Source organism: Apodemus sylvaticus, chromosome 4, assembly GCF_947179515.1.
Source record: "Apodemus sylvaticus chromosome 4, mApoSyl1.1, whole genome shotgun sequence".
Classification (NCBI taxonomy): Eukaryota; Metazoa; Chordata; class Mammalia; order Rodentia; family Muridae; genus Apodemus; species Apodemus sylvaticus.
This window is the reverse complement of record NC_067475.1, coordinates 142,342,619-142,368,089: the sequence shown is the minus strand read 5'-3', so window position 1 is coordinate 142,368,089 and position 25,471 is coordinate 142,342,619. Positions and strand designations below refer to the sequence as shown.

The 25,471-nt window shown below is 45.3% G+C and overlaps 1 protein-coding gene across 6 annotated transcripts in view; it reads right to left on the bottom strand.

Annotated features, from left to right (window-relative positions):
• Positions 1 to 11,711: 11,711 nt before the first annotated feature.
• Positions 11,712 to 25,471, bottom strand: part of Fndc3b (fibronectin type III domain containing 3B) — a 293,040-nt gene continuing 279,280 nt past the window's right edge. For all 6 annotated transcript variants that reach the window (XM_052180717.1, XM_052180723.1, XM_052180720.1 and 3 more), the window contains 3 exons: positions 24,499 to 24,665; positions 21,582 to 21,709; positions 11,712 to 14,258 (listed from right to left, as the gene is read on the bottom strand). In XM_052180717.1, the coding sequence (XP_052036677.1) occupies positions 13,947 to 14,258; positions 21,582 to 21,709; positions 24,499 to 24,665 (607 nt within the window). In that variant the 3' untranslated portion in view covers positions 11,712 to 13,946. The remainder of the gene's footprint in view (positions 14,259 to 21,581; positions 21,710 to 24,498; positions 24,666 to 25,471) is intronic.

Here is a 25,471-nt window from a genome sequence, read left to right as displayed (position 1 = left end):
AGTAAGTCATAGTGCCATGACTGGTGTGGTATGTCCAATGAGGGAAAAATGTTACGTCAATAATTGCTCGGTAATTACTTGCTTATAATTAAATTGTGTGCCATGGTAGAGCTAAGTGAATGTTGTGAGAAACTCTTACATTTATCCATTGTACTGGCTCATTTTATGCCAACTTCTATGTCACCACAATGAGAGATCAGAGAGAAGAAAGCCTCAATTAAGAAACTGCCTCTGTAAGATCAGGCTGTACGCACACCCATAGGGCGTTTTCTAAACTAATAATTGATGGGGGAGGGCCCAGTGCATGTGGATGGTGCCATCCCTGGGCTGGTAGTCCTGAGTTCTATAAGAAAGCAGACTGAGCAAGCTATGAGGAGCAGGCCAGTAAGCAGCATCCCTCCATGACCTCGGCGTCAGGTCCTGCCTCCAGGTTCCTGCCCTGCTAGAGTTCCTGAGATGGACTACAATGTGGAATTGTAAGCCAAATAAAGCCTTCCCCTGCCCCCCCCCCATGCTTTTGGTCATGGTGTCTGATTGTGCCAATAGTAACCTTAACAAGACATCCAGCTTGGTAGCTTGGTTAGAGCACAAACCAGAGAAGGGTATCCATTGCCCCATTGAGAGGTGACAATCTTTCACAATGAGAACGGAAGATTACTGAGGGAGGAGTTCGATTCCAGAATTGACTGACAGCATGAAGGTTTGAGTCGGAACGGAACATATTTCTGAGTGTCTTTGATAAAGGTTGAGAAGAATGGTGCGAGGTGGGTGTGGCTGAAGGTGGACAATGCCCCGGAAATGGGCGGAGCCTACAAGATAATTGAGCAAATGATAACCTCATCACCAATACTTAAGGACTTCTTTATGGTCGTCTTTGAGACAATAATACATAATGTGTCCACTTATGGTGTGATCAGACGGCTGTGCTTGCATACACGGGGTCCTTGGCCCGAAGGGCGAAAGGTCCCAGTGTCTCTGAAGATGAATGATCAGAGAGGATTCCCCCTCTGAGTCTATCTTGTGTTGGTGCCAGTGAGTCTCTGGCTTTCTGGGACACCCATCTTGGATCCTTCCCCACGACCACCACCAGCACAGCAGATGGTGGCACAGACTGTGGTGGGAAACAGTGACGGCTGCTCCACTCTGTTTCTCCGGCCCCCTGTCAATCAGCAAGTGAACTTTAAACTTGCCTAGAAAGGAATGAATCATGATCCAAATGAAGTTCCTACTTTAATAACAGTTACTTTGTGCTGGGAAAGGCAGTACATCTCAGCCAGGTACATTTATTTACCTCTGTGTGCATTGGCCCTGCATACATATCTTTATATTGATAAAATTCCAACTCAAGAAGTTGCAAAAGAAATATTCCCAGCGTCTGAAACCTAACAGAAATTAATGTCATGCCAAGTGTCTATCTCTAATGTGCATGTGAGTTTCGTGGATGTGTTAAATCAAGTGGAATAGTCAGGTGTAGGATGGGCCTACATTTCTGACAAGACCCCTGAGCTCTTCGAGACTACCAGTCATTGGATCATTTTGAGAGTAACAAGATTTTCTAAATGGGTAAATGTTAGACAAGTACCTCGAACCCTAGGTATAACACACATCTTATGCCAATTACTTGTTCTCCCATCAAAACAACAAGAGAAAATTTCTTCAGCATCAACTGAGCTGGGGTAACCTCTCATGCTCTGTGATACAAACTGGCCCCAACCCTCAACCCCGTGTGTGTGCACACATGCACGTCTCTTTCTCTTCCCCACACCTCCTTGACTTGCCTTCATTCCTTCATCTCAGTCTTCTCTTCTTCAAGCCCTAGGTCAGAGTTTGCTCCTACGTGACATTTCCAGCAATGTCAGCTTATGACAACATCTTCATCTCCAATGGGCTTCGAGCACAGCCTCACATCAGCAGCACCTGGAGTTGCATAAACTTGCTTTTGATGCCCATGTCACGCACCAAACCAATTAATTATAATTTATTAATTTCTGAAGGCAAAATGTGGGTCATAAGGACAAGATCAGGCACACCTGTCACCCCAGACACTGAGAGGCAGACAAGGAGAAGCAAGGATTCAGTGGGCTACAATAGGCGGACGCTGAGTCAAAAAAGCCAGGAAAGGGGCTAGGTATGGTGGCTCACATCTTTAATCTCAACAGCTGGGAGTAAGAGGCAGGTGGATCTCTGCGAGTTCAAGGCCAGCCTGGAATACACAGTGAATTCCAGGATAACATGGCTACACAGTGAGACCCTATCTCAATTTTTAATTTTTTTTAAAAGCCAGAAAATTAAAAGTACAAGCCAAACCTGTGAGGCTCAAGGTTAAACTACCTATGCTGTGGAAGGGTCCTTCGCTCCTGTAGGGATAGGAATCATCGGGGTCACAGAGAGAACACGAATCTTAAATGGTATACAGTTATTCTGAAGATTTCAAGGAACACGTCTTACTCCCTGGGATGGTTCAATAAGAAATGGCTGGCTCAGGCTTTGGGGACGCCGCAGCACTGGTGGGACATTCCCTAAGCTTCTTTTTTCCCCTATTTTTATATTTTATATAATTAATAAAACAGTGCTTGCATAAAAATTCAATTCACACCAAGTTGCTAGAGGGCATACAAGTTCCAAGACTGTCCTGGGTTTGTGGCACATTCAGTTTTCTAAGGGTGCACTCAGATCAGTGTGACAGGCAGACACGATATGGTCTCTCACTCTCTTTGGTGAAACTATTCTTGTTACCCCTCCTCACACTATCACTCTGATATTAATGAAGTCAGCGTGAGCTCCCAGGAGCCCAGGTCTCTGGAGTCAGTCTTGCTGTGTCCACTCTACACTCAAGGGATTCATTCACTCTCGGCAGTCTCAGAATCAAATGATGGTAACTCCTCTGCAGAACGCTTCCTTCCTTCTGCCGTGTCTTGCTGGACGTTAGCCTTCAGGGATTTTAATATTAAGCACAATGGCTGGGCACCATGCATTTCGTCATTATGATGTCTATTTATTCCTCTGGGTACCTTTCAGCTATTGCTTCCTAGTATTCGTTACAACCCAACTTTCCCAACTCTCTAGTAAATGCCCTACTACAAATTTCCTGGGTAATCTCTCTTTCACGGCACTTACCAAGTCAAGGTGATTATTTCCAGTTTGACTTGACCAACAGAATGTAAACTGATGTGATCAGGAGTTCTTGGCCTTCATTTCTCTTTTGTAGTAAGACAGGTGCTCTGTACAATGCAAGCGCTTCCCGTGTATTTGTGAGGGAATGAATACTTATGACATCATCACTTTTCTTTTTTTTTTAAAGATGGCATCTTATGTATCCCAGGCTGGTTTGAACTTACTATGTAGCCAAAGATGACGCTGGACTTTTTGCCCTTCTGCCTGTTCCAGAATGCTTGAGGCTTGTGCCATTGTGCCTCATACTCCTTTTACAGGTGGTGGTGGTGGTGGGGTACTGATAGTCTTCTGCGTACTGGGCAGGCACTTTAACAGCTGAGCCACACAGCCCCAAGTCATGATTTTTAAGCAATTTAACAGTACTGGAAGTATCTCTGACGGAGTCTGTGTAGCACAGTCTAAGACTGCCTTGTAATGGTTGGCTATGACTGCTGTAACCAAACTCTCATAAAGAATGGGTCTCTGGTTTCATCTCTTAATTAAAAATTGAGCATTGCTACTTACGTCATCCTTTGCACAGCACTGTCAAACTTCCCCTCTGTCCCACAGTGACCCTGCGAAGCAGGAGGCCTCCTGACTGTGCACGGGAAACCCAGCTCTGCTCAGTGAGGCAAGGCGACTTACAGGTGTGTAACCGAGGAACCAGGATCAGAACTGGGATTAGAGCTTAGTCGTTATGAGAGGTGCTCATCATCTTGGACCAGTTTATTGACCTGGAAGCAGGTTATTCATGGAAAATCAACCTCAGGCTAAAGAAGAAATCTAGAAACAGTAGGAGCGATGGTAAGAGCGAGAGAACCGGTTCTACCGCTGTGCCAGGCTGTTCCGCAGACTCCTCTGTAACTCCAGTTCTAGGGATTCTGACTCCTTCTTTTGGTTTCCTTGGCACCAGGGACACATGTGGTGCACAAGCACACATGCAGGCAAAAAAAACAAAAAACAAAACCAAACAAAAAAACCCAACATACACATAAATAAAAATGAATAAATCTTTTAAAAACATTCAAGCTACACTTAAAGTTTCTGAGGTGCTGCTACAGTTGTTCCTGACCAAAAAAAAATGAAGTCACTAAAATGTGTATGCTAGACAGGCGAAGTTTGAAATTGTGACCCATGCTTTAGAAACTAAAACCAAGGGCAAATACGATTCAAAGTCAGTAGAAGAAATTATACACCGAAGATCCCAGCAGAGAATGATAAAACAGAAATCAGAAAAAAAGATAAGCTATGAGAAAAATAAAGATAAAACACTGAAAAGTTTCTAGCCATAATGGTTAGAAGAAAAGAAACGGAATAAATGGCCGATGTTAAGAATGGGAGATGGATCCAAGGTGGAGCAGTCACTGGATGATCTTTCTTTTAGTCTCTGCTCCATTTTTTTTTTTTTGTCCCTGACAAAATAGGAACAATTCTGGTTTAAAGACCTTGAGATGGGTGGATGGCCCGATCCCTCAACTGGGGGCCATGCTTCTGAGGTGGTCTCCTCAGGCTCTATCTCCCCACCGTTGGATATTTTGGCAGATGTTATTCCTATTGGGTCCTGGGAGCCTCTTGCATCCCTGGCATCTGGGACTTTCTGGAGGTTCCCCCTTTCCCCCCTTCATTCTCCTGGCCCTCTGGACTTCTGTCTCCCCATACCTGATCCTGCCCCCATCCTTTTACCCTTACCCTCCCTCTCCTACCCAAGTTCCTCCCTCCCTCTGCCTCCCATGATTATTTTCGTCCCCCCTCTAAGTGGGACTGAAGCCTCCACACTTTGGCCTTCCTTCTTGTTAAGTTTCGTATGGTCTGTGAGTTGTATTGTGGGACTGTATCTGAACTATTGCTGATGCCAAGAACTGATTGCAGATAGGAGCCTGGTATAGCTGTCCTGAGAGGCTCTGTCGGCACAGAAGACAGATGCAGATGCTCACAGCCAACTGGACTAAACCTGGTGCGATGGTTTGTATATGCTCGGGCTAGGGAGTGGCACTATTGGAGGTATGGCCTTGTTGGAGTAAGTGTGTCACTGTGGGTGTGGGATTAAGACCTTCATCCTAGCTGCCTAGAAGTCAATCTTCTACTAGCAGCCTTTAGATGAAGATGTAGAACTCAGCTCTTCCTGTACCATGCCTACCTAGATGCTGCCATGTTCCCACCTTGATGATAATGGACTGAACCTCTGAACCTGTAAGCCAGCCCCAACTAAATATTGTCCTTTATAAGACTTGCCTTGGTCATGGTGTCTCTTCACAGCAGTAAAACCCTAACTAAGACACCCGGGGATCCCAGTGGAAGAGTTAGGGGAAGTACTGATGGGGCTCAAGGGGATTGCAACCCCACAGGAAGAACAACTATATCAACAAACCAGACTCCCTCAGAGCTCCCAGGGACTAAACCACCAGCCAAACAGTACACATGGAGGGACCCGTGGCTCCAGCTACACATGTAGCAGAGGATGGCCTTATCTGGCATCAATGGGAGGGGAGGTGGCTGGTCCTGTGGAGGCTCGATGCCCCAGTGCAAGGGCATGCTAGAGGAATGAGGCAGGAGTGGGTGGGGGAGCTCCCTTCTAGAGGCAAAGGGGAAAGGGATAGGGTGGGGGGCTAGGAAGGGGGACAGCATTTGGAGTGTAAATAAATAAAATAATTATTAATAAAAAATAATAAAGGGAAAAATGAGAGAGATGACAGGCATGATCCCAGCCTTTGCATGTGTTGACTGGGGAACCGTGATGCTCTATGAATGTCTCTGTGCTTCTCACTTCAGCTTAGACACATTAGACATAATTCTAGAAAGACACTTCTTTAAGGTCACTGGATAGGAAACAAGCAGAACTCTCTTAGCAGTAATTTGCAGGTGCAAATGTTTTCAACTAAATACTCAAATCGTATTTAAGAAATACCATTCTTACAGTTTCCTCCAGAGGACAAGATAACAGAATACCTCTCAGTCATAAGTCTGTGTTATTCAGTTCTAACACCAGATAGAGGTATTTTGAGAGAGAGAGAGAGAGAGAGAGAGAGAGAGAGAGAGAGAGAGAGAGAGAGAGAGAGCCTATCAACATCTATCATTACCTATCAATATCTATCATTAACATGACTGCTCAAGCCTTTGTTTCCAGCCACTTGAACCCAATAAAACTTAGTTGCAACTGGTACCTATCTGAAGGAGTGCAAGGTCAGACTGACTTTCAAAGTTAACCAATTTTAACAGAAAAACTGTGGGTTACACGTGGTGGCACACACCTTTAATCCTGGTACTTTAGGGCAGAATCAAGCAGATCTTTGTTGAGTTTGAGGTCAGCCTGGTCTACGTAGTGAGTCTCATGCCAACTGGGGTTGCATACTGAAACCCTTTCTCAAAACAAACAAACAAACAAACAAACAAACAAACAAACAAAGAACAAACAAAACAAAAACAAAACTCCATGATCGTCTTAATAGACCTTAAAAATAAATAAAAGAGGGCTTTATCAAATTTACAAAGCCTATCTTTGAAAAACTAATGAGTAACTTTAAAAGTTTTAGTGACTATTGATTAACCCTCAGTGTTAGAAGAGGGCAGGGACTGTTGGTTCTCATCACACGTGACAACAACAGCAGCAGCAGCAATGACAACAACCAACCAACCCTAAAACCAAAAAACCAAACCAAACCAAACCAAACCAAACCAAACCAAACCAAAAAAACCCACAACTGCACAAGAAAAAGACTGTGTTCAGCCTGAGGGTGTAAACCATGTGACAGACAGGTCACAGGGTTCTGTCCCCAGGAATACGTAGATGTTCAGAGGGCCACCACTCCTCCACACGTACGTGATAAGTTGGAGTTTGTGCCCTATTTCATAGGTACAGCTCTAAGGGCTTTTCATGCCCCAGTTCACAATTGCCATGTGGGGCGATGCCATTTATCTCTACCATTGTAATTAGGGTCTGGAAATAGACATTAAGCATTAATTAGGGTTCTAATTGACAGCTGATATGACGAATGAACTCTGTTGAAGCATTAACATAATCAGCCGGAAAGCTTACTGACATTTTTAGTCAAAATTGTGGGACCAGAGTCTTCGTTTGGTCAGTGTCCCCAGACTGGCAAGGGGGCTAAGAACACGCTGAATAAAGTAAGATGAATAATCCTAAATAATCCTAACACCAGCCAGGAGCGAGCAAAGGGACGCAACCCTCAGTTTGAATAAGGCTTGATCCAGCACTGTGGGGGAGCACCAGGACAGAGAAAAGGGAGGGGGTGATTGGAGAATGGGTGGAGAGAAATGGGCTTAGGGACATATGGGAGGGGGACCTGGGAAAGGGGAAAGCATTTGGAATGTAAACAAAGAATATAGAAAATAATAATAATAAAAAAGAATAGGTTTGTCTCATCCCAGCAGCAGTAATTACAGGATCTGCCCCTTTGCCATGGCTGACTGTGTGTGTAAACCCTGGGTGCTTGCTGTGTTGATCATGAGCCACTGATGGACCTGTCTGTGTCCTTCCTAGCTTCTACCATTACTGCCTTCTGCCACACAGCACATGCGATGACTTGCTGGAGGGTCAAGTACCTTCCTCTGAACTCCAAGAAACCATCTTTAATAACTTGCAAGTTTCACTGGCTGGCTAGGATGAAACTGTTTCTGCATAAAGACACCACTGTTCATTTTCTAACTCAGGTGGTGCACCTCAAAATTTCTCTCTAAGTTAACACAGAAATGCTGCTTCTGAAAGCCGCAGATCCCGGAACCTCCTCCTCCTAGTCAACCATCCAGGAAAGAGCTTCCACAGACTCGTATGGCAAACTTGAGGTTTTCAGCTGGGTTTTCCTGCTACACAACGAGACTGACTATGCTATGAAGGGTTGCTCTGACAGATGAAATCATGCTCACGAGAGGTGTGACTCCATGGTCTTAGCCCATTTTTGTTCTCCTTTATAGGCATAGGATTCCAAAGCATGTCAGATCTGTTTGTGATCTTCAGATGATACATGGCTCTGAGTCCCCGCCTGCATATCTTTTGAGGATGCCGGGCGTGTTGTCTGCTCTCTGATAATGTTAAACCTTCACTAAGGCCTGGCCAGTGACTCCTGCACGGCGCCCCTCTTCATCCTGCTTGTCAGCCTCATCTTTGCTGAGGCTCATGGCTGATTGGTACATTGTCAAAGACTCCTCAGCCCCCCGCAGAGGAGACTGGTCGTAAACCCTGTCCTCTGCCCCCAGGCTCCCCACTTCTCAAGCTACTCTTGGGTGACTCAAGATAAGTGTGGAATGTCTTGTCACGCTCTCCACTCCTTTGCTTAGAAGTCCTTGCTCTCTGATCTGCTTCGAAGGCCAAGTCTGTCAGCTGTTCACCAGCTGCCATCTTCTGATTACAGCTGCACCGACTGAGCCTTCTTCTGTATCTCCAATCACCTCCGCAAGAGCCTAGTGCCTTTCCTGGTTCACCGAATAAAGACTACCCAACCACAGGTTTTCTTCAATCTTTGTTCCTCTTCAGCTACTGCATTTTTTTTCTTTCCTCAGCTAGGGAAAACCCAAGGCAAGAGGGAAGTACCTGTCTGCGTGCCTGGGAGGGTTTTCAGAGAGGTTTGACTCAGGAAGGGAAGGAAGGCCTACCTTGAACGTGGCAAGCACCGTCCTATACGTACGTACGTGTGTGTGTGTGTGTGTGTGTGTGTGTGTGTGTGTGTGTACTCAGATGGCATAGAAAGGGAAAAGGAGACACCTAAAGAGTGCTAGGATTCTTTCTTTGTTTCTTGGTCCACTGTGATGAGGGGCCTTTATCAAAATACTCGCCTGCTGCTATGAACTATACCAAGCTAGACTAAAATCTTCAGATCCTCCCACGATTCTTGATAAAAGTCTACAAAAGGGCAGGTTGTAGTGTATAATGTGATTTTATAATCAAGTCAGGGTCACCTGACGATGCAGATGCTTCATTAGCGCATCTATGGGACAATAGGAAAGTGCCCCAAGACCTTAATTTCTGATAGGAGGGAACCGCTCAACTGTGGCTCCAATATTCACAAAAGGAGCATTCTGACCATCAGAAGAAACAGCTACGAAAATAGAGCTGTTCCTTTTCTTTTGGTTATGTCTAACTCCGTGCCTATCTGGTTTCACACAGGTATACATTTCTGTGTTTTTAGGACCTACAGGAGGCATGTCACCATCCTTGTTTATATAATTCTAGGATGTTTTCATAACTCCCCAAAGAAACCACTTAGTACTCACTCTCAGTTTGTTATTCCCATCCAGTCCCTGGCAACTTCTAATCTTTTTGTTTCTTGAGTTTCCCATTCTAGACATTTCCTATAGATGAGATTGCACAGTATGTAGCCTTTTATCTAGCTTCTTTCATTCAGAGCACTGTTTTCAAGATTTAGCTGCACTGCAGCATGTAATAGTATTCTGCCACATAGCATACTCATCCAGCAACAAATACGCCATTTTGTTTGCTCAACTGCTAAGGAACATTTGTGTGTTATGTGATTGATGAACACTGGCCTGTTTGTCTGTGAATGTATTTTGCATTTACAGATCTCTTTTGGGGATACTCCTGTGAGTAAAATGGCTGGATGATAATGGTAATTATATGATTGACCTGAAGATTTGTTCAACTATTTTCTAAAGCATTGGCTCTATTTGATATTCCCACTAACTAGGAATGAAGGTACCAATGTGCATTTTATTCTTGAATATAATTTTGGAGCTTTAGGTCACACATTGACATCTTTGATCCAATTTGAATTAATTTCTTTGTGTGTGTATGGTATAAGGTAAGGATTGAGGTTAATTTTCTTTTCTTCATTTCAAGCCACTAGTTGGCTGATCCAACCCCATTGTAGGCCATCTTTTTTCCATGATTCATCTTTTTAGCGACCGTATCAAAAAGCAGTTGACTTTGATAAAACCTCTGGGGTTTATTTCTCAACTCCAGTTCCATCCTGGTCATCCAAGTTTCTGTTCTTACGACAGCAGCTCATTTTCTCTCTTGGCAAATAAGGATTCTGCACTCCTTAGTCAGGTTTCCAAAATTCTAGTGCCAATAACTTTTTTTATCGATACTCCCTGTTCTTACCACTAAAAAGAAAATCCTTTATACTATATTTTCAGCAGTGTCTGGTCCATAAAATCTGATGTTTGTTCAAGTTGTCATGTTTCAGTCGCACGAGAAAGTTCCACACAGTTTTTGCATGTGGGCTCTTCCCTGGCCGGGAGAGGAGGCTGCATTGTTATTGAAAACAATGCAACCTTGACAGGAGCCCTGTAGCCTTAGGAAGGAGAACACTAGTTTCTCACCATCACTGCTGCTGTTGAGTGAGATCCAGAGGGGGAAGGAGCTCAGCACTGGATGAGTTCATCCTGAAATAGCCAGTAATGGATGGCAGAGGGGACCTAAACGCCCGACCTCTGGAGGCAGACAAAATATTATGCTGATAACTACAAAGACTGGCTAGAGAAGTAGTCTGGAATCTGGGTTACTTTAGAATAGCAGTGATGAGATCGTGGTGGGTGGTCCTGCAAGATGTCAATCAGCCAGAGCAGAGTGACAGCAACATGTACTATGTCACCTGCCTGGCCTCTCAAGGAGGACGCTTCTGAGGTGTTAAGTATTTAAGAGGAACAACAATAAATGCAACCCTGTTCAAGGCTGAAGAACCTACTTACGTCAGAAAGAATTAAAACATTTATTGGGCATAAATATATTACATATACACTACAGATACAGTTAGGTATTACATATAGCATAGTATTTGCAAAATCTATACATTAAAATTGATATGGCAGTTTTAATACAATGTATATGAAATAATCTAAAATTTACAAGACAGGAAAACATATGATTATTTTTTTTCTCCTAAAGTTGAAAAGCTTGGAATGTATGTCCAACAGTGAGGTAAAACATTTTGTCTTTCAATTTAAAGAATTGTGCAAGGATAACATTCAAACACATTCTATTAGGGCACTTGTCAAATTTGACACAAATACTGAATGATTGTAGTCAAAGAGACAGGGTCGGAAAATGTCAACATCTCAAGTCTGATAAGGACAAGGCAGAGAATATGCAAAACAGCCTTTTAAAAAGTTTTCTTTCTAAACATTTTCTTTGAGGACCAAGGGCAGTTTGCTTCAGATGACTGGAATTTCTTGTGTCAGGGATGTATTTGACAAACAGAGAAGCGTCAGAGCATCGGAAAGCTGCTCTCTCATTCCTACAATGGCCAAGGGCGCAGAAGGCAATAGAACACTTTACTGTACTGTTCCTTTGTAGTGGCAATATATATATAGTTATATATCCATAGCACATATACAGATCTGAGATAGAGGACAGTGGAGGCCACATGGAGGACTAACGTCCTGACTGAAGAGACTATATGAATACCAAATCACGGAGAGCAATAGAATAAAGTGCTGTCTGCTCCTGTGTCGCGCGCGTCAGCTTTCTGAGAGGAATAGAGCATAGAAATCTCTGGGAGATCAAAGAGATTTTGGCCTGAAGTATAATTTCCTTTACATCAATTCAATCAATTCAGGGAATTCTTTACAGCAGCAGTGCTGAAGTGTTTAAAAAAAAAAAAAAGGCTCTCCCTGTGAATAGCTTTAAAGATTATTCAACTGCATTGGCCTTCTGCTTGCGACTGTCCCAGGGAATGCAGGTATGGCGTCGCGGTGGGCCAAACTGCAGCCTTGGAGGAAAGGATGAGCTTCTGAAGGCCAGAGCTTTGGCAAAAATATATTTACCTTGATACCATCAGTGTACAAATCTAATTACACTAATTATCATAGTCAATAACAAAATACAGAACTCTCTAGTACATAACTATATCAATATAGGCACGCAACAACGCATTGATCTTAGCACTCTTCCAGGAGATGAATGTGGTTTCTGGATACATGTAAACCTTTCAATCACTGATAATGGAATTTTTTTTATTTTTTTTTGGCATTTAATGAGTTAGATGCTCTTATCTTTAAAAACACAAGAAAAATGTCAGAAGGCTAATACTACAGATGTTGCCAAGGAACTAAACTGACCTAAAATTACAAAAGTATAAAACACACAAAATATAACATGCTAGGAGGGCAAATTAGTACATAAGTACATTTAAAAAATTTACAATAAATAAAGATTGCACTGTAATTGGCATTTAAAGTACTGTATGCAGAATATAGTATAAATAAACCCAAAACAAAATAATGTTGGTTTCCCCATGACTTTGGTATGGGAATATTATAAGCTAGTACAGGGTACTTACTGCATCTTAGACAACATAGACCAAGCACAAAATAGCTATGATCAAGAAAAACCAAGGAGCAAAAATATACAAAAAAAACAGGAAGAGGGGAATGGGCTGTGTCCGTCGCGCCCTTGTGGAATACAGTTGCACCTCCAACTCGTAAGTGTCCCTGAGGTACTCAAACATTGTGGACTTGGTTGAGGGAGCCAACGACTTTGGGTTAGAACCGATTACTGCATGACTCTAAGTGAATCCGTGAGCGTGATTCTCTGCACTTACATAGCACCGGTGGATCCAAGGTCTCTTAGCACTTACAGGTATTGAGTCCCCATTTGATTTGATTTCTCATGCATGGGAAAACAGGCACAGAGAGGTCACAAAGCAAATTAGTGACAGACCCAGGGAGAGAATCTAGTAGGCTCTTTGCCCCCCAAACACCCCATGCTCACTGCCACTTCCCACCCCTTCTCCACATGCGGCCAGGTCAAGTCCCCAGACACAGAAGGACGAGTGGATGGTTCCCTTGGGGCGGGCTCTATCAGTGAGATCTTGGCCTACTGCTACATTAGCATCCCGGGCACTGAAATACGGTACTGAACTTCATTCACGTCACTGATACCCCAAAGAATAGCCAAAGGCAAGTCTTTCAAATACAATGGGCCAACATGTAAGGAGACAGCTCACAACTGCCGTGAGCTCTCGTCACATAATTCTGGTCAAACACAACAGAATATAATAACTCTAGTGATTATATTAGAAGTAGTTATATACAAAGACAGACAGACAAGTTAAAGCAGCTTTTAAATAGCCGAACAAGGAAACAACTAACTATTGCACAATGCCCTCTTAAAGTTACTGCTATGGACCGATGTGAAAATCTACAGTGCTCCATCATTTGTAGGTGCATTTGGTTATGTGATTTCTCAGACAGGCAACTCGTAGTGTTAAAATCAGAAGGGATACAGAGTAGTAAAACATTCTAGATTAAAGTACACACTTTGACTTAGATGAGCTAAACACAGTTACATAACTGAGTGACGTAAGGATGGTCGAGGTGGCCTCCTCCGAAGGCACACTGAATGTTCTCATGTGGCAATACTCTGACAACACCGGAATCCCAGCCCTGAACTACACACACCGTGATTCTGTTAACAGATATAGATGATCAAGAAATGACTGTGAATATAAATTACTGAACTGTAACACACGAAATGATCAAAGGCTTGCAAGAGACATCGGTGGAAACAGACTAGAAGCATTCTGGGAGCTTGGAAACCCGAGCTCCCTGGGCACACTGGCTCTCGGGGCCTGGAGCGCGCCTGCTGCTTCCTTTCCTCTTCTTATTTACTCCTTTATTATTGTTTTAAAAAAAAATCCAGTTTAACCTCTTCCTAGTTTTGCATCTCAAATAGGTGCAGCCAAACACTCTTTCCCCTAGCTAAATGTGTAAAACAAGAGAAGTATATAAATCAAAGAACAAAACAGCGTAAAAAGGGGAGCCTCTGAGCAAATGTGTATTAAACCACGTGGCGTTCCACGCAGACCTCTGGCCTGCTGCATTTACTTCATTAAGAAGTACTGTAATATAAAGGCAAATAAAATGGACAGGGTGGCGAAGCCCAGCACGATGAGAGCGGCAAACTGTTCGTCGGTGGGCATCACGCCCTTCATCTTGGCCTCGTCCAGGCCTCCCAGGTCCCCTGTAAGCATGACCTCACGCTGCTGTAACACGAAAGCCGCGGAGGGGCTGAACGCACCGCTGAGCTCCTGAGCCGTGTCCACACAGCGGCGGCAGGCACACACGCGGAACCGGTAATCTGTGTTGCTCTGGAGGCCTGAGATTTGGAATGTGGCTTCTTCTCCCTTGTACACCTTCAAAGAAAGGAAAAGGCACAGATGAGAGTCTCGGAACACCATGGCTGCCGCAGAGATGGTCGTGTACACCGGGAGCTATGCGGATGCTGGCTTAAATGAACCCCTAACTACATTTGTGCTGCTATGGAATCACCCTGTGAACTCACTTGGAACAAAGTAAAATCCAATGACTTGACTTTGCCAGAAGCGGATGTAGCTACTGTGTTTAGTACAGAGACACTGAGCTAAGTGTCTACGGTGCAGGCCGCCTTCCAGAAGAGGCTTAATGCAAACACATCTCTGCTTTCATCTCCAGAACAAATTTATGTTTTTAAACTGAAGCAATAACCACTGATACTGGCAATGAAACACAAAGGTCCTCACTACCTTTTACACATAGACTTGGCTAACAGGCACACCCAATCTTCTGACATTGTGGCGTTACCTATAAAGTTCACACTTGAGATCCATGCAGTCAAGTTACAAACAAAACAAAGCAAAAACCACTGTCCCTCGCCACCCATAATGTATCAAGAATGTTTATGAGCTGTGGCACACCTTACTCTTGGCTGTCCTCACCCTCGGGACCACATGTGGTCCAACACATGTGTAACTTACACATGCATACAGCCACAGTTAAGATACACGACCCATGCCCCCACCAGGGGTAAGCATCACTTTGGCTTCCAGGTCTGTAACTTACTTTGCCTGTGGTCTAAGTGCCTCCCCCCAGAGCGGGGTGGAGGAGGGGGAGAAAAATCTGTCCTGTCTGCCTTTACTACAGTCTTGCACATTTTCTCACAGTTTGCTCAGGACTCTGCACTGTACTAATTTTCCTTTTCATGGATATTTGGATTTCTCCCAGTTTGGAAGTTTTATATTAGGGTGTCATGGGCATTTTTGTGCAGACCTCTGAGGTCTTAAGTTTTCATTTTTTTAGGGCCAAAACTGAAAGGCTGAGTCTCAGGGCAACTCTACCACACACAGGAAAGACGAAAGCCCTGTAGTCAGGGCAGCCAGCCAGAGCCCCACACTAGCCCCTGTTGCTGTCCCCTCCCTCCATAGGACCACACAAATGACATCTCCTCCCAAAAGCACTCTGTATCGTTTCATGTGCATCTACAGCCTTATTTATTTATTTATTTATTTATTTATTTATTTATTTATTTTGGTTTTTCAAGACAGGGTTTCTCTGTGTAGCCCTGGCTGTCCTGGAACTCACTCTGTAGACCAGGCGGGCCTCAAACTCAGAAATCTGCCTGCCTCTGCCTCCCAAGTGCTGGGATTAAAGGAATGCGCCACCACTGTCCGGCCATCTACAGCATTTTTAAACCCCTGCTGTGCAGAGACCATGCCTTCTGCTCTGATTTATAGGCTCTCTCTAGAACCTGGATCCAAGTCCTCTGGTAGATATACGTGCTATGAAAATTTCGCCTCCCATAGTTTTGTGTTTTGCTCACCTGAAGACCCTTTGACATGGTTCACCTTACTAAAAAATCAGCACTGAAGTCAGGTGTGGTGGCATGCGCCTTTACTCCCAGCAGTCCAGGAGGCAGAGGCAGGTGGGTGGGCGGAACTCTGTGGGTTTGAGGCCAGCCTCATCTGCACAGCCAGCTCTAGAAACCAGTTACAGAGCGATAGGCTGTCTCAGAAAAACAAAACCCAACAAAACGACCAACCAAAAAACCAACACAAATGCAACTGGCTCAGTGTTTGCTCTTAGTGTTCCTTAACATTTTTCTTCCATTAACGACCTGGGGTTCCGAGCTATGCCCTGCCTCCTAGACCCCAAAGTAATCACGAACAGGCTTACTGTGCTGCTTGGTCAACTTGACCCAAACTAGAGTTATCTGGAACGAGGTAATCTTGATTGAGAAAAATGCCTCCATAAGATCCAGCTGTAAGGCGTTTTCCTAATTAGTGATTGATTGAGGAGGCCAGCAGCACCCCTCCATGGCCTCTGCATCAGCTGCTGCCTGTGTGGGATCTCATCCTCACTTCCTTCAGTGATGAACGGCAAAATGGCGGAGCAAGCCACATCAACCCTTTTCTCCCTGACTTGCTTCTTTGTTCATGGTGTTTCATCTCAGCAAAAGAAACCCTGACCGAGATACTTACTGTCACAGGCACCTGAAAATACCAGTTTACTTCGAAATGACCATGCTTCAGATTTAACAGGGGCTAAGAGGAGACTGAGGGGAGCTGAGGAAGGAGGCATTGTGGAGATCCATTCTTGTGGTACTGATTCTTAGAATTCATTAAAATTATGTGACAATTTATGATTTACATCAGGCTTAACTAATACAGATGGGGGTGGGGCAGGCAGCTGCAAAAAACCAGACGGGAGGGTCGGCTAATGAGTGACCTATAAAGAGACGTTAGCAGACCCTTCCTGAGTGACCTGGGGTCTCCCCTAACCTTCTTGAGGGACAACCACTTATTCTTGCGAACTTCAGGGGATCGGGCACCAGCACTTGCAGCCATTGGCTGAACGGAAGCTCAGAGACACTGCCCTGGTGGTCGAGCGAACGTCTGGGAGCACCAACCCATGAGGTTAGTGAGCTGCCACAAAGCCACTGGCCTCGGGCGGTGCCTGTGCAGGGTGATTTCCCAAGGGGCTTTGAGACGCCACACAGGTGGCACTGGCGAGTCATGTCTCATATCCCTGTGTTCCCCTTCATTCTGACAGGGCCCCCATTACGGGCCTCTTCTCCTGCCTCAACTCAATTTAAGAGGCGGTGCTCCATTTAAGATTTTCTTATTGAAGTCACCAATCATAATATTGTAAAAAGAAGTATACATGTGAAAATATTTATTTTTTCTTTACCAAAGGTTATTTTTGTTTTTGATTTGGTGTTATATTTTAAACTCATTTTGAAATGTTTATGCCAAACAGGAGGCCATAAATTAATACTCAGATAACCAAATGAGGAATCCAAGAGTCTTTACGACTGAGGAGGAAGCCACATGGCTGAAATCCCTTGAACAACAGCTTTCTGGGGAGGGGCACCGAGCGGCGTGCATGCTGGACGGCTGTAGGCCTGCTTGAACACCCCTGCCCATGTCGCCCCACCTTTACAGAGCAGCCGCATTCTTCCCGCTCATGGCTGCACGGGTGTGGGGGCAAGATGTGACAATTTGAGTGGCCAGGCCACTAACTGAGGCAAACTGAATTAATTCTCCTAAATCCTGGGCCCATGAGAAACAGGTATGTCCTCCGACATCCCATGGCTCAGGTGTGAATGTGCTGACCTGTAGGCCTCTCCTGTGGCTCGGGTGTGAATGAGCTGACCTGTAGGTCTCTCCTGTGGCTCAGGTGTGAATGTGCTGACCTGTAGGTCTCTCCTGTGGCTCAGGTGTGAATGTGTTGACCTGTAGGCCTCTCCTGTGGCTCAGGTGTGAATGAGCTAGCCTATAGGCCTCTCCTGTGGCTCGGGTGTGAATGAGCTGACCTGTAGGTCTCTCCTGTGGCTCAGGTGTGAATGTGCTGACCTGTAGGTCTCTCCTGTGGCTCAGGTGTGAATGTGTTGACCTGTAGGCCTCTCCTGTGGCTCAGGTGTGAATGTGCTGACCTGTAGGCCTCTCCTGTGACTCAGGTGTGAATGAGCTAGCCTATAGGCCTCTCCTGTGGCTCAGGTGTGAATGAGCTGACCTGTAGGTCTCTCCTGTGGCTCAGGTGTGAATGTGCTGACCTGTAGGCCTCTCCTGTGGCTCGGGTGTGAATGTGCTGACCTGTAGGCCTCTCCTGTGGCTCAGGTGGGATGTGCTAACCTGTGTGGTGGGTGATCTCTGTGCTACCAAGTGAATAAGGTCCAGCAAGGGCGCTGGGAATACACTGCTGATCTCTGCCCCGGGTGGACTCCTCCCTCTCAACAGGCCTCGGAACAGTCCGATGGCCGAGGAGCTTCCAGAGCGCAGAGCAACTGCGAGTGTGGCCCTGAGCCAGGCCCCGTGTCTGCACGCCAGGAAACTGAGCACAAATTCAGTTCATGGAGATCTTTAAGCAGTAGCTTATGTAAGAATTTTTCTTCACGAGACACTAAAAGGGAACTATAAACTTAAAAATTAGTAAAATAAATGACAACATTGAAAGATTTCTATTTTGATCTGTTTTGTTTGGATTTGAAATGTGGTGACTAATTAAAAGCAGCTTCTCCGTTATGTGTTCGAAGTTGCTGAGACATATAATGGCTCACAACCTGCTTTAAAAACAACTTTAAAAGAGTGTGGCCGCCGGGCGGTGGGGGCGCACGCCTGTAATCCCAGCACTCTGGGAGGCAGAGGCAGACGGATTTCTGAGTTCAAGGCCAGCCTGGTCTACAGAGTGAGTTCTAGGACAGCCAGGGCTATACAGAGAAACCCTGTCTCGAAAAAAACAAATCCAAAAAACAAACAAACAAACAAAAAAAGAGTGTGGCCAACAGAAGCCCCTTCCTTACAATGCCCTGTGTGACAACATGAAGGAACAGCATTTACTCCAGAACTGTATTCTGAAGATGATACATGGTCAAGCAAATTAAAGACTGTCTCCACATGTTAAAGACTTTCTAACTGCAATAAATCTGAGCAATAATTATTAATAAAAAGGTTTTCTTGTAATTTGTCAACTTTATTCTTGTCTCCAATATTTACATTTTATATTTTGTGGGTAAAAATTATTGACGTCTGAACAGGGATCTGTGTAATTCTACTTAATGTTTGTGCTATACAAAGCCAAAAACTGAGTTGCACTGATATATAGAGAAGTTTTCACCCTTTCAACAACGGTTTGCGGTCATGCCATTAGAAAAAATTGAAAGTTCCTGAAAAACAGTTTGAGCTTGGAATGTTCGATAAGGAGCAGAAGACAGGTGACTACACAGTTTAGTCACCTTTAATTGCAGTTAGAAAGTCTTTAACATGTGGAGAGAATAGTTAGTAAGGATTTAGTTCTTAGTTAATAAAGGCCTGTGATTATAAAGCAGGATGCTTCTTCCACAAGGAGAACAAAGGAAACCCGAATCAAAAGAAAGCTAGGACTAAACCCAGCCTGGGCCTGCGTGGGTGCTGAGGAAAGGAACTGGGCCTGCCCGGGTAGTGCCCACCACGGTTCTTCCCATGCCGAAGCAAATTCTCCGTGCAGGCGTGAACTACCCAGCTGCTGGGATCGCCCTCCTCCGTCCATGCAAGAAGCTCTTATTGAGCTCCGAAACTGTGCCAGTCTCATCAGGAAAGCAAACCAGCATCTCCAAAGCCCTGCCATTTGGACCCTGCGATCAGCCCTGTCTGTCGTGGAAGTGTAAGCAGCGGCGCTTACACTGCAGTGGCTGCCGCGTGGGAACAATTGCTTCCCATTTGCTCTGGCTTTGCCGCTATGAATTCAAAGCCGGCTGTCTATTATCCCACACATTATCCAAATGGCCTTCATTCCCTATCTCATGTCAGGACAAGGAAAGGCAATACTCAAAGCATCACATTCAAGTTAATGCTTGCTGCACAGAGAAAGGAAAGGGAACAAAAGAACAACAACAACAAAAGAACACCCCAGACCCAGTACAGACTGTGCCTTATGAGCCAACTGTGGCTTCTCATAGGTTACTCCTGTCCATACCCGTTTCTTGGTAAATGTGAGAATTATGTGGAATCTCTGTTTACGAAGCCTGCCCTAGAATGTTCTGTTCTTGATAATAAACAACAGTCTATAGCCATTTATGGTAAGAAAATAATCTGGAGCAAATATGATTATATCAGTACTTAGAACTTATGTATCCATGGGTCTAAATATGTAGCACTAAACAGGGGTTCCAAGGCTACTATGATAACATCGAGCATCCTGCGTAGAGCAGACCCATTTGGACGCTGGTGGATGCATCATGCTGCCCCTGTCTCTGCAAGGCAGCACCCACTGCGCTTCTCAAAGCAGAACATTTTTCCAAGAACAGGTGGAAAAGCATAGCGCACAGAACAAAAGGTTTTAAAAACACATCGATGGGCATGTGGTGGATGTCCTGTTGGGAACTGAACCACGGCTAAGTATCAAATGGGAAGGCGAGACATTTCCTGGTGCCCGACACTGTGGAACAGGATGAGTGAGGTCTACAGCTGAGGCTGGCTGGAGCACGCGTCTCTGCTAAGCAGAGCAATGGTTGAAGGAGGGATCACTAACTCTGAGGGTAACAGGATCAGAATGAGACAGGAACTCGAGGGAGTTGGGGTCTTTGTTCCCTTGCCAGAAAAATTGGTGGAGGCTCTGGTGAGATACTGACAGATGTCAGATTGAAGATCGAGTTTTTGCAAGATGTTAAAATAATCTAGTCATTATCTGATGTTCATATTAACAAAATATATCAAAGTATCCACTAGCTTCTTTTTAGGCATATTTTGTTTACAAGTATTTTAAACATCATTACGTGAAACACCAGCAAGAAATTCAAGTAAAGCTCTGAGTCCGAGTTCCTTCTCTTGTGTGTGTTTGAAGACTCAAAGGCTGAAAGCAGTAGCCTCTACAAACAACGCCAGCATTTCCCAGGACAGGTGACACTGATTGTCACCCTTATGAGTTCGATCCAAATGGGCCTCACTTTCCTGAGGGAATGAAGTCTTGTGTCCCAATTTCACTGAGAAGTTGATATATGTTCCAGAGGACATCACAGAAACCCTACAGTCTCTGAAGCCATTATAGCCAGTGGCTTGATAAGGGGTTACCCCGGAAGAAATAAAGAATCAAGATGTGTGAAAACAGTTAAAATCCAATTCATTACTGGCTGCGTGAGAATGGTGTCTTCTCTTGAATACGTCTAACTGTGATCTTGACACACGGATGACCGTGTCATCAGGAGCCTGAGTCTTCATCCAACCATCTCAAATCAGGTTCTGTACACTAACAGGTCTGCCGTGGATAGGGATGTGCATTAAAGGGAGACGGGAAGGAACACAGAGCTTCTGAGTCCCTGGCCTTAAGGTCTGCTGGTCACTCCCCTATCCCATTCTGTCACAAAAGCAGACAGGACACAGGACTTGGTAGCTAGGCTAAGAGGCCTTCTCTGGAGTCATTTCCTTTTCCAATCATACAAACACTGACACAGGCACAGTTGACACCATTAAACACAGATACACCATTTGAAACTCTTTGCAAGTGTATGCTTGGAAGCTGAACTGCTAGGAAGAAGAACACCACCAGACAGGAAATGAACATAAATGATACGAGCTGACATCGCGCTGCCCAGCCACCGGCTGGCTGATGGACCGGCTAGCTAACAGATACATTAGCTCCATCGCTCACGGCTGTGCTTGGGGCAAGCAGCCAGCCTGATGGGGGGGGGGGGGGAGCTGCACAATGGAGTTGCAGACGCTAGTCCTTACCTGCTTGTACTCAGATTCTCTTCCAACCAGCACCTGTAGAACGTAGTTCACAGGGTCGCCTTTCATTGGTGGTACTGTTTCCCAGAAGATTTCACAGGAATTCCCTTCTAACTGTGTCACCCGAGGTGCTGCAACACAAAATCACATGCCCATGCTCAGGAGCCAGAGTTCCACATCAGCAGTCCGTACTCTACCACGGTTAGAGAGAGCCAGGAGAGGTGATGGTGCTTAAGTCCTGCCTGAGAGTGAACTTGACTTGTCCAGTTTCCTGTTAACCCTGCTCAGTAAGGACCAGAAAACTCATTCATTCCATTCATAGCTCATCTTCTCACTGGCTCATTAAGGAATAGATGGTCTGGGTCACAGCTCACTCATCCATCCATCCATCCATCCATGCATCCATCCATCCATGCATCCATCCATGCATCCATCCATCCATGCATGCATGCATCCATCCATCCATCCATCCACCACCCATCCATGCATCCATCCATCCATGCATCCATCACCCATGCATGCATCCATCCATGCATCCATCCATCCACCCACCACCCATCCACCCACCCATCCATCCACCCCCCAACCATCCATCCATCCACCTACCCACCCATCCACCATCCATCCATCCACCCACCAACCATCCATCCATCCTTCCATCCATCCATCCATCTACCCACCAACCATCCATCCATCCATCCACCCATCCATCCACCCACCCACCAACCATCCATCCATCCTTCCATCCATCCACCCATTCATCCATCCATCCATCAACCCACCAACCATCCATCCATCCACCCACCCATCCACCATCCATCCGTCCGTCCATCTACCCATCTCCTAAGGATGCTCACCTTTCTCAAGGTTTAGGGCACTTTCCATATACTAGGTACTCTCTGGGTATGGAAATAAAGATCAAGTCTCTTTCTAAGGACACTAAAGCAACAGTATAAGGAGAAGAGAACATACTATGGGGTGAGTGGGGAGGAACCTGAGCATGTGACTAACACCGAGGGCTTAGCAATGCCATCCTGCATCGATATCTTAGTTCACACATCTATCGGCTCTGTCTCTCATATCTGAAGCTAAATTGGTCTGTAGTAAAGTACTGGAAATCAATTCCCTCCCCGTGTGTGGGCTGGAGGTCAAACCTGTGCTAGGTAAGCACTTGCTGGTGAGATGCATCCTGGGCCTTAAAATGCTACGCATTTTAGATGCTCATAGCTTCTGTCCCATTTACAGCCTAGACCGAGACCTCCTAACTTTTCTGTTTTGTAACTAGAATGTCCATTTCCTCTCTCCCAACCCACAAGGCAGTCATTTCTACTTGCCATCCTGTAAGACATGATTTTATTTCCGAAAAATAAAAACTTTTTTTTTAAAAGAGCCTTTATTGGAATTACTCAGCTAAAACGACAAGCAATTTATGGAAAACTAAATAAGAAACCTCACCAGACTAAGAGATGTCCAGCTGAGGCAGCAATTTCCTGAAGGAAGGAGCCGAGGAAGAGCCGGGGTCACGCGGTGCTTGGGGACCCTGCCCCCACGAGGCAAAGCACCATGGAATCCCTGAAGAGTGACTCTGAGGCAAACTCAGCTCTCCCAATGTCACACAGACTCAAGGCTCACTCCCAGTGTCACACAGACTCAAGGCTCACTCCCAATGTCACAGACTCAAGGCTCACTCCCAATGTCGGATGGACTCTAGGCTGGCAGCAACAGCCTGCGACACACTTGCTAGGCACCGCACCCCTCTCCCCAGTAAGGCATAGCACACTCAGGTCCTGTCTTTTCTAAAGCCCAGAGGTAAAGGCACACCCAAGGGCTGGGCATTTACTGCTGAAAGAGCACGTGTCACACAGAGAATCGGCTAAGGTGCCGGTGGGGCAGGGGAGCAGGGCGGAGGCTTGAAGTAGCCCTGGAATGAGCTACACTGAACCTGGCAGATCTGGAGCCAGGCAGGACCTACGTTTTGGTGACCCCTTACTTCCTGTAATTGACGCTGTGTTTTGGACAAAGAGGGCCTCAACTACTTCATATGAAAGCTGCCCTGCAGGTAAACACACACGCACACACGCACACGCACGCGCACACACACACACCACACATCAACAGCAGGACCATTTTGGGCACTAGCTGGGTAAGACAATGCTGCTTTATCTAAGGAGAAGTTCTAGGGACCTGTGTAAGAGTGTGGCTTCTAAGGGGAGAAGGCTCGGGAGCACAGTGCAAGCTTCGTCTCCTGTCACCATCAGCCCTGCCACGCATGTCTGGCACCGGCTCAGTCCTATCTCTGTCACTATAGACTGGTAGGCTTAGAGGGCTGGTCCTAGCAAGAGTGGCTCTGGCCACCCTCTGTGATTTAGATGTCATTCTGAGGCTTCTGCAGGACCTGATTCCTTCAAGAGAATAAATGGGGAAGCCTTGAACACTTCAGGAGGGACATGGAGTGGGCTGCCAAGGGTTTCCAACAGAGTCCTCCATGGGGGAGGGTGTGCCCTCACAAGGCAGTGGCAACTTGCCTGAATTGGCCTCCAATTTCCAGGCACTGAAGCCACCCAGAGATGAATGCTAACCTCTGAGTGCCTTTAGGGAAGGAGACCTGGGAACCATTTCTGGCTGTCTATCTTAAATCAGCCTCCACTTGCTGCTCATGTCAGCTCCTTTGTCTATTATATTTGAGGATGAGAACATCCTTCTACTCTCTATATTTTTTTTGCATTTATAAAGAATAGCCCATATCTGGCATTTCTTCCAGATTATCTACCACACAGATTTCTTTTTTGAGAAATGTGGATCTCATCTTGCTATTAGAAATACGAAGATTGCATTTATGGCCAGAATTGAGTTTCCTACTTGTAGACTTGGTGCGTCTGCACTCTCCCTGGACAGCGCAGCAGGGTCTGCGTCTACGCACCTTTGAGGGTGGGAGGGACGCTTTTGGTTGTGCTGAAGGTGTAGGTTTCTGAGAAAGGCCCCTCCCCTGCCTCGCTCGTTGCCTGGATCCTGAAGGAGTAGCAGGTAAACTCTGTCAGTCTCTGGACCTTGTAGGTGTGGCTGGGTCCTCGGTAGATTGAGATAAACCTAGAGAGAGAGAGAGAGGGGCAGACTCCATTAGGCACCCGGGTTTCTCTTGGTGATAAATTGTGAGGCACACTCAAGGAAGATCAGGGCTAAGCTGACGAGTGCTTCCTGTCATCTGAAGCACCCAGTTGCTACGTAATGTGGTTTGGGGTTCAAGGACAATTCCTATGAAAGGAAACGCACAGGGTAGCACTTGCCAGGAATAGAATGAAGACTCAGACACACTAGTTGTTCATGTTTTCATTCACTAATAGAACCAGAATTTCCAAGGGTTTCATTGTGGTTCGTGGCAATCAGGTTACTGTTCAGGGAGCAATGGAAAAATAAGATGTAGTTATTCAGTTTCCAAATAACAGATGTTTAGACATTCTTTAACTGCTGATCATTATTCACATAGGGCCTCATCAACCCCTTCCCTGAGTTGGCAAAAAGAACATCTACGATCATGTGTCTTTGAGAAAATACATAAAAAGGCAAAAAGAATTATCAGTGGGGTAATTAAAATAACAGGAAAAAATGGCTTGGGCCAACTGGGCAGGTTTGACTGGCAGATTTTGATTTCTTTTACCATTTGGTCCAACACTATTTAACATTTCTTTGATAATTTAAGTATTTTTTTTAAAGATTTTAATTTATAACTTGTATGTGTGTCTCATGTGCATGAGCACAGAAACCAAAGGATAATCCTGTACAGTTGGTTCTTTACTCCTCTTCCGGGAAGGCAGGCTCAGCGAGTTCTACCCACTGAGCCATCTTGCTGACCCTTTAATATTCTCACGAAACACAATTACATAAAGCGTGAATTA